This window comes from Staurois parvus, unplaced genomic scaffold, assembly GCF_062004578.1.
Source record: "Staurois parvus isolate SC_StPar_1 unplaced genomic scaffold, SC_StPar_1.0 ptg000005l, whole genome shotgun sequence".
Lineage (NCBI taxonomy): Eukaryota > Metazoa > Chordata > Amphibia > Anura > Ranidae > Staurois > Staurois parvus.
The window spans coordinates 4,283,265-4,297,795 of NW_028317801.1; the positions used below are offsets into that span (position 1 = coordinate 4,283,265).

The window sequence follows — 14,531 nt, forward strand, 5'->3', positions numbered from 1 at the left end:
CAATTTCTCTACCACACTGTACATTCACTTTGACACTTCATCAGGGGCCACCAGCAAGAATCAGGAAGAGACAGCTGCTCCCTGATGATGGCAGCATGGGACCCAGCATGCTGCAATGGAACAGTAGTTTACACAAAATAATGCTGGATTCACTGGGCATATTTGTATGAGGACAACCCAGAGGATAAAATAAAAAGGAAAAAATAAATCAAAAGAAGGGGGGGGGGGGGGTGAAGTTCCTCCTCAGGTTCAGTAAGTTACATCCAAAAAAAGGAAACCATTTCAACGGCCCTGGAAACTAAGATATATGAAAAACATATCTGCTTAATATCTATAAAATGCATACACGATCTCAAGAAAAATTCAGCCACTTGTGATAAATTGTGATATTTTATAATAAATGTTAAAAGAATGGTTCAACACAATCCTCTCCCTAAAGACTCATGCCATATGTGTCATATAGAATAAAATAGCTAAACCTATAACTCTGGCTTTACTAAAGTGAACCACAGATTTAAACACCTTGAGCAATGAAAAGTAGAACTTTCATCTACAGTCAGACTCCCACGGTCACTCATTTATCAAAATTTATAAAATTAAAACAAAATTATGATTGGCTGTTAACGAATACAGCTTTATCTTTCTTTTGCTCCAGTTTTTATACCTAAGCCATAATGTATTTAGGCACTTAATAACCTGGACTGCCATTCAGCCTGAAGCAACAGGAATGTCCGCATTTCTCAGTGAATTAGACGGCTGAAAAGCAATACCATCTCCAAAATGGTAGCACACATAACGTATAGTTTATATACATTGGTTAGTTAAAAGAAAATGGTGTACAGCTCAAATTAAAATGTATACTAAGAATACTATACTATAAGAAATAACTGGCAACAATCAGTCAATGTGTACAAATTCCCTAATATGGTAATATATGGGTTTTTTTAAGTAAAAAAAAAAAATAAGCAGGCAGCAGTAGATTAAAGCACATTGTGATGGATGGTTCAAATTCCTTCAGGGACATTGGCAGTATCGGGTTGATATACCAAAGGCAAATAACCTGTTCAATTTACATGAGAAGTTGCCCCACAGCTTAGTGAATGGGAAGAAGCTCTGCTGACTTCAATCATCCAATCATGTGCATGCAAAAATGCTGTTCTTTATTTTTATTGCACACGACTGGGTATTCTTTGCAAAAGGCAAAGTGAAACTTCACCATATTCACGAAACTCTGGGGGACTTCTCTTAGAAAGTGAACAGTCTAGTTACCGTTATTAAATCTGCCACTATGTGCATGGAAAATTGAAGTTCCCATCCTTATGGTGCTATAGTTTCCTCTCACAACTTGAAAACCATACTAGTGGGTTTTGTGGTTTCCTCTCATACTGGCCTTAGTGCATGAATGAATGTCAGGAGGAAACACTATATAGCGAGTTTCTTTAGGGGTATGGGACTGACGTGAATGGATTTAGGTAATCGAAATACTTTAAGTGCACCTGAAGCTTATTATTTTAGATATTGGGAGACACAATTGTTTCCCCTGCTTGGCTTTTATTTCTGCACATGACCCCAGCATGGAATACTCTTATTTTATTACTATTGTTATTACCCACTTTGGTAGTCTGCTATCTGCAGCTGCCTTTTGTTTCCTAATACTCTTACTATCCCTATTGGGGAAACCAAGGTTTAGTTGTGAGCTGAATTTCTCATTTTTTTCTTGGGCCTGCATTTTTCATATATTCCCATAGGTAGTCAACTATGGGAACCACGATACCATGCTTCACCAGGCACTACAGAGCAATATATAGAAAATGCATTTCAAAGAAGGTAAGCAAGGGTAAGAAGTTCAGGGAAGGGGAAGATCTCCCTGACTGTGTCATGGACAGTATTAAGATACAAAATAAAATCCTGCTTACTCCACTCAAAACTAAAAAATATTTTCAGTGGCATGCTGCTGTAGTGGAGAGCATGTTGGCATTGTAAATACGGAGTCAATTACAGCTAAGAGTATTGTACATATTAAATCTGAATGCTCTCCATTTTCTACCACAATCCAAAAATAATACTTAAAAGTTGAGTGACTTATGCCTACACTTGCTCTTTTATGGGCACGGAGCTTTACTATAAATTTAGGAACACTTTGATTGGGGCTTGGCTTGAATTTCTATTCTTCTCCACTATGACCACAGGAATCATGATTGGATTCAGATTTCCTTCTTAATAGGTGCACGAGACATGGTCTCACGTAAAAATATATTAGTGGTTGAGTTAATTGAATGTGGTTGTTTTATGGCACGGTTAAATGCATTGCTAATTTGACTGCTGTAATACTGATTTGCTACATTAAAAAACATATTTGTGTTATTATGATCTACTGGCTGGTTTCTGAATCCACTTTAGATACCACTTGTTCTAAATATTCTTTTTCAACAGTATTCATTTTTGGCTGAATATACATTAAGTTCTAAAATACTACACAATGGTAAATATAATAAATGTACTAAATGTCTTACAGTATGTTAATTAAAAAGAATGGCAAGCATTGCCAATTATATTGTATGGCAAAAAACTACACCTGTTTCACTGCAATAAAAAAAGGTGTAACAGAGAGAATGATACAAGTAATATTCAACAATAAGGAGTTCATATAGATCTATAATGTGTTGACGCCATTATAAGTAATTATCTCTGTTTAAAATAAGATATTTTTCCCTACTGGAAACTGCATTTTATAATCAGGTAATATAATGAAAAACAATCAAAGTATACTCCATTTCACTGAGCTCATATTAAGGACAATGTTGGCAGTTTGAGAGGTGAATTGGCGCATCAAGGTCAAACAAGGTTACTGTTATAGTAGAACACAAATTTGCCTACATTGGTATAATTAACCCCATAAATGACAGGTCCTACAGGAGTGAACTAAAGTAAGATATCGACACACAGCATGGTAGAGGAAAAAAATATACATTTTAAAAGTAATACTCTTTCAGCTTAAAACATCCTAACTGGGTTCAAAGCTCAAATACAACTATTACCTTAGGAGCAGGATTGTTCAGGAACCACCTTATTACCTGATTGATAAATCAACATCAGTGTTCAAGCTGTACACATTACCATGCAACCTATTCCATTGTCATAATTTATCACAGAAACATTATACAGTGCTTATTTCAAATATAGTTTATTAGCAAGTGAAAAACCACTAAGTACACGTGTTTAAAAATAAGAGGCTTTTAACTGGTATAGAAAACAATGTTATTGTTATTACCACAGTTTATACACAAGTCCATTATTTTGGAGAAAACATTCTTTGGTACATATTTCATGTTGAAGGATGACCAATCATGATGGAGAAAAAAACCCAAAATACTATACAGTGATGGTAATGCTTTGAAACGGGGAATTCTTTGAAAATGTTTTTGGTCTTCTAAAGTTCACTGTGCAGAATATCTTTACAAAAACCTATAAAAACAAGACAAACAAACACTGCTCAAATCATAAAAACACAACACATCATATGGGTTTAAGTAGACATAGCTACATAAACAGCATTCAGTATGCTACTAACCTACTTTCAACAGTGCATTGAAAAAGATAACTATTTGATAAGGTAATGTAGGATCAAAGGACATCCTATGAACTGCAATTTTCAGGTCAAATACAATTGCCAGGCTAAAGTTTTTTGCTTTATCATGAAGAACGTTGACAGCAAAAGCAGTATTATAAATATTAAAATTAAATGGACTCTAAAAGAAAATGCCATCTAATTTAAGGAAATGCCATCTAATTTCCTTCCCAAGAGATCTAAGATCTTTTTTTATAAAACACCATTAAATGAGTTCTCTCCAGTCCAAAGCTTTATTTTAATATGTGACATGGCATAAGTAATGGTCCACAGTAGACTGCTTGCAACATATATTTGGATTAGACCTGTAGATATAAAAGACTTGTGCTGATCACTAGGAAATAGTACCCAATATTAGCCTCCACATTCTCGTCTTTCATCAAGCTGTGTGGCAGGTCCACCGATCAGGATAGATTATCATTTTTATCTGGCCCACCATACATAATAAGCATTTGTGTATCTTGTTCTGCTCCTCACATTGTACCTACACTGTAAGACCACACCTTGCATTAGAACAAATGCTCCTGTGCTGTTAACATGGAACAACTCACTCATCTGTACTATTTTGCAGCAAGGAGCATAAATAAAGCTTTGCTTATTAAAACAGCCTATTAAGCTACACTTTGTCTTTTTATTTGGTTTTAAAAGAGCAATTTAATTATATTACTTTTCATACGTTTTGTATCTATACTTATTTTATGCAGCTCAACGTTTCGTGAATACAGAATTAATTTTCAAGATATCACCATGGACCAATCACAACATAGGTTCAGGTTAAAGTCTTCTTTTGAAAGTAAAAAAGCATTTGTGCCAGTAAGTAGCAAACTGCAATGTTCTAAAAACATAAGTAAGGAATTACATTTGTAGTAATTCCATTAAGTGCAATGAAGACATATTAACTATTTACATTCTCTGCATCTCAATATGTGCTAAATTATATTATATTAAAGTGAAAGAGAGCTATGTAATGCGAGTCCTGGGTCTTCAACAAACTTGTGAAGTTGCCAAAACAAGTAAATATCCCACAATGATTTGTAAATTTATAATATGTCCAGCAAGCAGTAGAAACCTACTGCAATTGACACATTGTGCGATCACAAGACTCACCATGGCCCCAAACAGGAAAGTGAGGACATGTAGTTCAACAACACCTGGAATGCCAGAAGCTGAATGGGGATCTGGATGCAAAGTGTACACTTTACCTATACCTATTATTGTGATGCCCAGATGGCATGGGGAATTCTACAGTACCGTGTCATTATTTTTAATAAAAAGTATTTCTGGTTCATACGTTAAAACAGGCGAGTATAATAGCTAGTATGTCCTTTTAGAAGCAAACCTTTGTTTGCCTATTCAATTACATTTTATCAAATAGAGAAATATTTTAAATATAAAGAGAGTAGGTCAAGACATTCAATCACAATGATTAATAAAACTATTGTTTTAAAGCAGCCTTAATGCGCGTGGGAACCAATCATGATTCGAATGGCTATAGGTAAGACTTGCAATATATTTTTGTACAGTTTATTTAGAACAAGCCATATAATAATAATAATAATAATATAATAAAAATAAAAAGACTAAAATGCAATTTGATACTAAGGGCATACGTATTTAGTTTATATGAATTTTAAAGGAAATCTATTAGTATCAATTCCACTTTTGATCCATGTACTGTACACTGTTTAATAAAGGCTAGTGTGCAACATGTTTGCCTTTTATTTAACACCAATCACCTAAAATCACCTCATGAATATATTTTATTCCTGCATAAACAACTACATTTGGAGTCAGCATCATATGTCTCGGCCGAAATACAAAAAATATTCCTTGACCGTTGTACGAAACAATAATACTTTAACACAATCCTTTCATTAAACTAAAAAATTGAAATTAAAAATAACTTGGTAATCAATAAATATTGGCTAAAATAAATACCCGTGGAAAAGCTAAATAGAAAACAAGAAATATGTTAAGATAAAGAGAAATGGTCATTGCGTAAATCGAGCTCAGGCTTCTTGGCCTACACTATGTCGGCATAAAAATAAATAATTCAATACAAAAATAAAGCTTTGTGGTTAGAGATTCTCAGACTTTTTAAATACACCTGAAATTAGACAAATATTGAATAAACCTTGATATCTTACTTGAAGAAAAAGATTGTAAATGGTAAACATCGATTAACACGCATCACTTTTTTTTAAACCTCTGAATATGCTTTGTGCTTCTGTGATGTGCTATTCAAAAATAAGTATTTGAAAATCTGCGAGTTTACCTGCCTGGTTCCATAGATACAATACTGTATAGAAAAATGTCAAAACTGCTATCAACTTCATTTATAACTTGGGCTGCATGAGAGGAGATCTATAAGCACATACTGTTAGGATTAAATATTTATTTAAAACCTCAGGGTTTTTTCTTTTACATACCAAGATCTCAAGCCTTCATTTTAAGATGTCATTGGTTCTAAAATCAATATTTTATCTTGGATACATAATGCATTTTCCCCCCTAAAACAGGCTGGCTTTATGTGGTGAAGCAAACTACACTGCCTGACTGCTGAACAATATAAAAGTGTGCTTGTTATTCATTACAAAAAAGACCAAATCGTCTAGAGTGCAATACGTTCTGTTATTTTTCAGGCCATTAATATTTTAAGCCATGCCACTTATTTAAAACGTGAATCACCTTGGGTGAAAGGACCAAGGGCTGTTATGGCTGGCATCTATTCCACGTTAAAGAAGCCAAGGAAAAGACAAATGGTGGAAGTTCTTCGCATCGGCATCAAATATTTACTGGAATGCAATTGCAATTATTTTGTAATTTTCTTTAAACTATAAAGATAAAAATAATCTCAGTTAAAGGTAATCAGTAAATGTATTCCGTAGCAATTCTGGTGCAACTTTAGACATGTGTACTTGACTTTTACAACTGTACAGGCAATAAAAAATAAAAGCGTGAATAGATGAGGCCTACAATTTGGAAGGTTTCGCAATAAGTGAAAAAGCAGTTTTGACAATGAGCTGTGATGCTATTTCACACAGAAGAAAAAATACAAGTATGATATAATGACTAAGACCATGCTATAGTAACTAAATGTTATGATTGTAAACAAGTAATACAATTTTAAGGATTTCTGTTAAGGGGAGGGATTTAGCTCTGATGCGACACATAGATGGCCCAACCTCTAGAACTAACAGAGCTGGCATAGTAGTGAAAAATATGCAGCAGTATTAGCAATATCATAAACAGTACCTGCTATCTCAGTGCACAGCTTGTAAGCAAAATTGGAAGCCTCCTGGGTAACAAGTGAAAGTATTTCTTCATCATTCTCCTCTACCACACGTTCACACTGCAATAAATGAGAACCATGTGTAGTCAATACAAAATAACACCAACCACTACATTACGTTAATCAGATATGAGTGTCTTTTACAAACTTCAATTTTTTTTTATAGACTTTATTTTATGGATTTTTTTTTATACCAAGATGATAATGAATGAATATACATGACTATAAATACAGCAGAGAATTATTGAAATTAAACAAAAGATATAAAGTATGAAAAAAAATGTAATCACTGCAATTCAATATGTGATAGAGGAATATGACAACTTAGTAAACTGTTTATTTTTTTTTTATCAACTGCAAAGTTGTTAAAATAAATATTAATTTATTCCAAGGAAAAACATTACCAAATTAATATTTAAATGGTTTTTGGAAATAATATCTGAACATTTCAAATATTGCTAAATAACTATTAAATATGATCACAAATTTTAAAAAATAGTGGCTGTTAAATAGAAGGTGAAACAAAATGCTTTATAATAGAAAAGGACAAATGCTGACATAAAAAATGAAAAAAACAAAAACGTCAAACTGCTATATCTCAGTTTTAAATATAAGGTACACTGAAGAAAAGCACTTGAAGATCTCAAAATACTTATTAGAAAGTCTTATAGATTCTAGTATCTCTCTCTCTCTCTCTCTCTCTATATATATATATACATACATACATACACACATATATAACCATACATTCAATAAAAAGCATCATACTGAACAACTTACGGCATACTTTAAAGGACTGTCATCTCCAGGATTGAATTGGAAATTGTTGAAGTCCAGTGAAGGAAGATCTTCGTTATCTCTTGGTGCAAATCTTTTGAATGACTTTTCCTTAGTTTTAGGGTCATAATATAGGCTGTAATCATCCATTTTTTCACATATACTTTCCAAAACTTCTGTTAGGTATACTTCAGATTTCACTAAGGCAACCTAAAAAAACAAAAAAAACAAAAAAACAAAAAACAAAAAAGTCAGAATTATACTGCATAAAATCAAAAGCACACTAACATACTATATCAAGGAAAAAAATTAAAAAGTATAACCTTAATAACTGCGATAATTGTCAAAATATTACTTAAACAATGTAAATAGTTACATAGTTTCCATACTTCTTCTATGAATAAGAGTTGTAAAAAGCCCATTGCTTAGAATAGTTGTTGTTCGCCATCTCCAATGCAGCTGTTTTAATGCTTCCCAGGGGCTTTGTGTAGAAAATAATAGCTTACAAAATGTAACTTCTCCCAGGTTCTACTGTTTCAGCTTTATTTCATAACAGCTGGTCCATGTCTTTGTCTCATTCGCTTTCCTCCTGAATTAAGCAAGAATTCAAGAAGCTTTTACACACTACCTACATACTTAGTGAGTGCCTCAACAGCAAATACTCAAAGGGTCAAAGAGCACCCAGTATTCTTGGTAACCGGCACAAAAAGCCCACTCCCCAGTCTAGACAGGTCAAGGTGCAAAATGGTCCTATCTCTGTTGCTTCTTCCGGATTGGGGGTGTGAAGTGAAGCCAAGTGCACAGTAAACAATACTGATGCATCTTTGGGCCTTTCGGAGGCTTTCTCTCCACCCTCTGCTGATCAAAGTAGGAAGTTTTCATGACAACCACAGTCAAAGGGGTCGAATCACAAATGAACTAGATTTCTGCAATGTTGATATATCCAGTCTCTATTGTCTCCTTTCAGACACAGTATGAACCCTTCCGGTCTCAATGACTACATTATAGAGGCACTTTCACATGTGTGCTTCATTTACACAAAGGGTTTCCTTGCTTCACCACCATCTGGACACAAATCAAATAAATACAGGCTGGAGAATTAAAATTTGTGGCTAGCTTTTATTGTTTCATTCATGCTCCATTTAAAATTCAGCCTTCTGGATGTGACATTTGTTTCTGAGCTAAGTAAAAAAGACAAAGGAAACTATATTGTTTGTATGGCACATTGCATTGAATTCACAATTGGGGTTTTTTTTATTGCAGAAAAAGAATTCATAGCTGTGACAAATTTAATATCACTGGCATTTACAAAACTATATACAGTATTTATAATATAAAAACTATTTTATGCCAGACTGCATTGTATAGAAACACGTTTCTGTGGTGTTGCAGGACACCTATAAAACTTTCAGTAATGTTGGTAAATGCCTAAATGCAAGGCTGACACAATTTATATTTTTTTGATTTTCTTTGTAGGCTTAGTGGTTTGCATTTTAAGATTTGGCAAATAAATAGACCAGTGCAATGACCCAGCTATACATGAATCTAGCAGCAATACAAGAATGCATTTAAATAAGAAATACGCTGGGGCAATTTTGATGTGTGTCACTATCATTTTCAAGTCAAGCTATTTATCCACACAATTATACATCGCTGAAAAAAAAAAGCATTTTTAACACCTAAATGTAATGCTGAGACAGCTGACGAAACTTAAATCCATTGAAAAGCATATGCAGACGGGGCCTGTCTGAGCTCTGCTGGCACCCATTGCAGAGGCTAAAACTGGCACCACCCACAGCTGCTTCAGTCATCTGAGAATGCGGCATTGTTACTGTGAGTGACAGCAACAGCACACAAACCTTTGCTTCCAAACTCATATCACAATATACAAATTAAAGAACATTGCCCACTGCAAGTTAGGTCACACTGCCCAAGGCCGACCACACAGACAGCATAACTTAGGTGAGTTCTGTCATAACTTTGATGTTCATTTATGGCATATAGGCTTCTAAAACGAACAGACCCTCAGAAAATTCCCCTTTCTCCAAAAATTGCACTTCTAATGTTTAATGCCTGTTGGGTGATCTTCTCTATGAGGCTATAAAGGGAGGCACTTGGTTTTCTCTGCTTTTTACCTTGCGGCATGAAAAATTAAAGATAACATTTTCAAACCGGTAAGTTCTTTTGCTATGTAAAAGCAAAATCTCCTGCAGACCACTGATATGACTACTTGTGCTCAAGGAAAGGTAAACTTTAAAGTATCCACATCATTTGACAGGTTTTCATTAGGAAATTACCAGGTAATAATACAGAGACCTACAATAACATGAGCAGTCTCCAACATATGTTTTATGATCCATCCATGAATGAAGACATATTAACTGTGTGATTGGGGGTTATCTCTGGAGTGCAATGTAAAGCTGATAAAAATATCCAACCTGGTGAGTAAATCTCAGTGTCCTGAATTCAACAGATGTGACTGTTTGTAACCTACACAATTCTTGAAATGTCAAAACTGCCATACTAAAGATAGATTTGCTATGTGTATATGCTGCAACTGGGCTAATAAGAAGTTGGCTTAAAGTGTATGTAAACCCTAAAAATTAACCTTCCCTATTTGCTTACTGTTTGTCTGGTATATATAATATTCAAGGCCCATGCACACTGGCTTAAAAAAAACCTCTGCTTCTACAGTTTTGTTCTTTGCCTGTAGAAGCAGCTCAATGTTATCCTATGTGCACATTAGGGTGTTCAGAGGCATATTTTAAGCTAAAAAAAAACCCTGTTTTGCATTTTTGAGAGCAGCTTTCTGGCAGAAAAAAAGCTAAATGCGTCTATATTAGCATTTTTTTTCTGCCAAGGAAACTGGGTTTTTTTTAAGTCAGTGAGCATGGATCCTCAAAGTGTTTTGTTGTAAGCTCAAAAAGAACAGAAAAAAAGTATTGATCCTGCCAGGAATCCAGTAAGTGTGAATCATCTTGTAGTGAGGTACGAATGCTGCCTCTGCTGTACTGAAATTCCAAGCAGTGTTATCAGGTAATGAAAGGGGGAGCTGTTCTGTAGTCCAAATCAGGAGAAAGCAGCCTAGGGTAACAACACTGCTCCTCCACAGACACAATGAATAAGCATTGTCAGCTGAAAGCAGGTCATAGACGTGCTGAAAACTGAACAAAATTTGTGTCGATTGTCAAATCGGTTGCTTTTCGCATCATTAGTGTGCCAGCTGCAACACATGATTTTTGTGCCACAGTCGAAAGTGCTTGATCCAACATGCTGGGGTTTTTTTTTTCAGAGAAACAAAATAATTTGTGACACAATCATATAAGCTATTTTGTTTTTTGATCAACAGAACTTTTGGTTTTCAACTCATCTATGGCCTGCGTCAGATAGGAATTGTCTATCTGGCAGGATCACCAAGCGAAAACAAAGACAAAAGAATGAAAAAAAAAAATTTCTAATGCCTAAAGCAGCCACCGCATCTAAGAGCTTGTAAGTTGATATATATATATATATATATATATATACACACACACATACATATATATATATATACACAGATATATATTTATTTTTTGTTCTGAGTTTAGATGCACTTTAATTCAAAAGAAAAATTTTATATTATCACTTTTTCATCTAAATTGAAGCTTAACTTCAGAAGCTGTTTTATCAGCCAATGCATTTGTAATTTTAAAGGCTAAGCTTACCTGTAAAGCAGACCTCCAGGCAAATTTCACCTTCCCTGTATACAGTGGGGTAGTGCCGCACTGCATGGGTTAAGTGTTCATTTGTCTAGGGGTGAACATAGAGCCTATACTTACCTGATACTTTGATCCACCGGAAAACAGCACTCCCCTAAGTCCAACGGTGGACTGTTCCTGCTGTTTCATGTCCAGAGCCAGTCCATGGGTATGATGATATCAGGAACAGTCCTCTGCACAAGACTGCTAGACCATGGGGGGGAAGGAGCACCAGGGGCCGATCTTATGTTGGGAGTATTGGCGGATTAGGTGAGTATACCTCGGCTCTCCAATCCCCAAGACAAAAACAAGCACTGCATGGAGAAAGAAATATGCCCCAAGTTAAGCTTTAAAGAGAAAAAATAAATAAATGCACACAGTTTTGCAAGAAAAAACAATATTTTTTCCATAGGCACCTACAAAGCATTGAACCCATGATCAGTGGATCACAGACAATTCTGCTACTGCAGACACTTCCTAATTCTGTAGAAAACTTTCAGTTATAAAGCTGGAAAAAGTGTCTTAGTGGATTACAAGTGCAGAGAAATCAAATTGTTCTGCTGCCGCAGTGGTGGACGGGATTTGTAGTTTATTCATTAACAGATTACATGAATGAATAAATGAATGAATGACACGGCTACGCAGGTGGAGCCCTGCACAGCTACGCTGATTTTAAATGTGACAGCGGCTGTGCAGGAGAAGAATCCCCTAAACCGTCACAGGGGAAGGGGAGGCTCTGGGGGTGGAAAACGGATGCTTAGGAACATGTAACACCTTAAATACAGGTGTATCATACAACCTGTTCCAAAAGGTGAACCTATCCTTTAAGTAGTCTTCTTATTCAAAAATCATTTTTCGCCTAGTCCACGACCTTCATAGTGGTGAAGCAGACGAGTTTGGTCAAAGCCACACCCTTAATCAGCTGACCACAAAAAAAAAAAAACAAAACAAAACATGGATGGGTATTCATTACTGTACTCTTTCATCCCGCAAGCAGGTTTACAATGTTAGTCTGGCAAGTACTGTGCTCTGCAGCAAAGCCTGGTTGGCTCCTGAAGCTTCCCTCTTGTCTTCCAATCCTCTTACACAAAGATTTACAGGTAGCCAATGTAAAGACAATTTCATGATTACTGTTAATAATAATACATTTCATAAACGTAAGCCTTCAGATTAATCTGTGCTTTTAGTATAGTATCCACCTGTAATTCACATTTAAAAATAAAAATGTTTAAATATTTTTTTTGAGCTATTTACTATAAAAAACAAAAACAAACATACACAGGTCGCAACCGTTGAATTTTGTAGAGACGATGCAAAGAGGATAGCATTATTATGCAATCCCCCACACCTTCCCAATATAAAAGTAGGGATGAACAGTATAGTGTATTGTGTATTTTATATAATAATCTAAGAAAGAAAAGCACTACTCATCAATTTTTAAAGTGATCACTACTTGCATAAATATTAATAACACATATCAATTAATATCACCACAGTGTCAAATCAAATTTTAAAGTGTCCATAAAGAAAAAGTCCATATATTATTTCCACAAAGAATTAGCCATCCACACCATGGGGTTTATTTACTAAAGCTGGTGCACTCAGAATGTGGTGCAGCTGTGCATGGTAGCCAATCAGCTTCTAACCCCAGCTTGTTCAATTAAGCTTTAGCAATTAAACCTGTAAGCTGATTGGTTTTCTATGCAGAAGTGCACGAGATTCTAAGTGAACAAACTTTAGCAAATAAACCCCCATGTGTCCAAAAAAATGGGCAATCCACTTGTGCGAATATCCACCACATGCAATGAGAGGAATAACTCACAAGATATGGAATATTAGAAGGCAAATCATAATCAGCTATAACAAATGACCGAATTGACCAAAATCTTCATAGTCCTCTACACAGTAGGCTTTTGCAATCAGGATGAGACAGCACAAACAATATTTCGGTGCCAAACGGCACCCTCAGAAGGCAGCAACAGAAGCTCTGAGCTTCCTGATGATGCGATTTGCAAAATGCATTGAGGCCTAGCTGTTTGTCATCACTTTTGGTCCTTTCGTGCGTCACTTATGGTGACGGATCCAAGTCGTGGAATGCATGCCGACTCAGGTTATATGAGCGGCGGTACGGAGCATCTGTTTCTGCCTTCTGAGGGTGCCGTTTGGCACTGAAATATTGTTTGTGCTGTCTCATCCTGATTGCAAAAGCCTACTGTGAAGAAGACTGGGAAGATTTTAGTCAATTTGGTCATTTTGATATTTCGGATTATGATTTGACTTCTAATATTCCATATCTGGTGAGTTAGTACTCTCACTGTATGCGGTAGATATTTGCACAAGTGGATTACCCGTTTTTTTGGACACATGGTGTGGATGGCTAATTCTTTGTGGAAATAATATATGGACTTTTTCTTTATGGACACTTTAAAATTTGATTTGACATTGTGGTGATATTGATATGTGTTATTAATATTTATGTACGCAGTGATCACTTTAATAACTGATATGAGTAGTGCCTAACGTTTATAGTGTTTTTCACTTTTAAAGGCAGCGTCTCCTTATTAATAAGGTAAAACTGGAGGTGGCGTCTCCATTTTTGTGTTTGGATTGTATTTTAGATAATGGTAAAGTTAGTAATGTTATGTAATGTTAATGTTAGTTATGAAGATTGTATGGTCATAAAAACCCTTGATAAAAACTGCACTCTGTTATATTACCCATGATAAAAAAAATCTTTTACATGGCCCATCTTGTGAAGTAGACTCACCTGCATGGAACCTCTGAAAATTCTGCAGTAATACTGGCTGCGAGCATTTCTTTCTGATTATATTTGCCCTTATACTTATCAGCATAATAGCGGATTTCAGCTGTAGAGTTATTCAGAATATTTCTAAAGTGGAACTGAACTGCATTTGAGCACCACAAACCAAAAATGCTATTGAATTCATTGTTAATATTCAAAGCAAGCTTCCCCATCCATTCATGTCTCCATGCTTTATTTTGCTATTTTGCTGAGAATTCATTTTGAAAAACACCCCCTTGTAATTCTGGCCGTGGTCATCTTGAGCAAGGACAGATGATTCATGTAGCATTTACT

General features: G+C 35.3%; 1 protein-coding gene across 3 annotated transcripts in view; it reads right to left on the minus strand.

The window, feature by feature from the left end:
• Window positions 1-3,168: 3,168 nt before the first annotated feature.
• The window catches only part of CNPY1 (canopy FGF signaling regulator 1), a 204,694-nt gene continuing 193,331 nt past the window's right edge, over window positions 3,169-14,531 (minus strand). For 2 of the 3 annotated variants that reach the window (XM_089693070.1, XM_089692940.1), the window contains exons 4-6: window positions 7,701-7,907; window positions 6,884-6,980; window positions 3,169-3,465 (exon numbers count right to left, since the gene is read on the minus strand). In XM_089693070.1, coding sequence (XP_089549196.1) covers window positions 3,431-3,465; window positions 6,884-6,980; window positions 7,701-7,907 — 339 coding nt within the window. In that variant the 3' untranslated portion in view covers window positions 3,169-3,430. Of the gene's footprint in view, window positions 3,466-6,313; window positions 6,463-6,883; window positions 6,981-7,700; window positions 7,908-14,531 lie in introns of those variants that run through there. The other variant, XM_089693009.1, reaches the window with a different exon arrangement.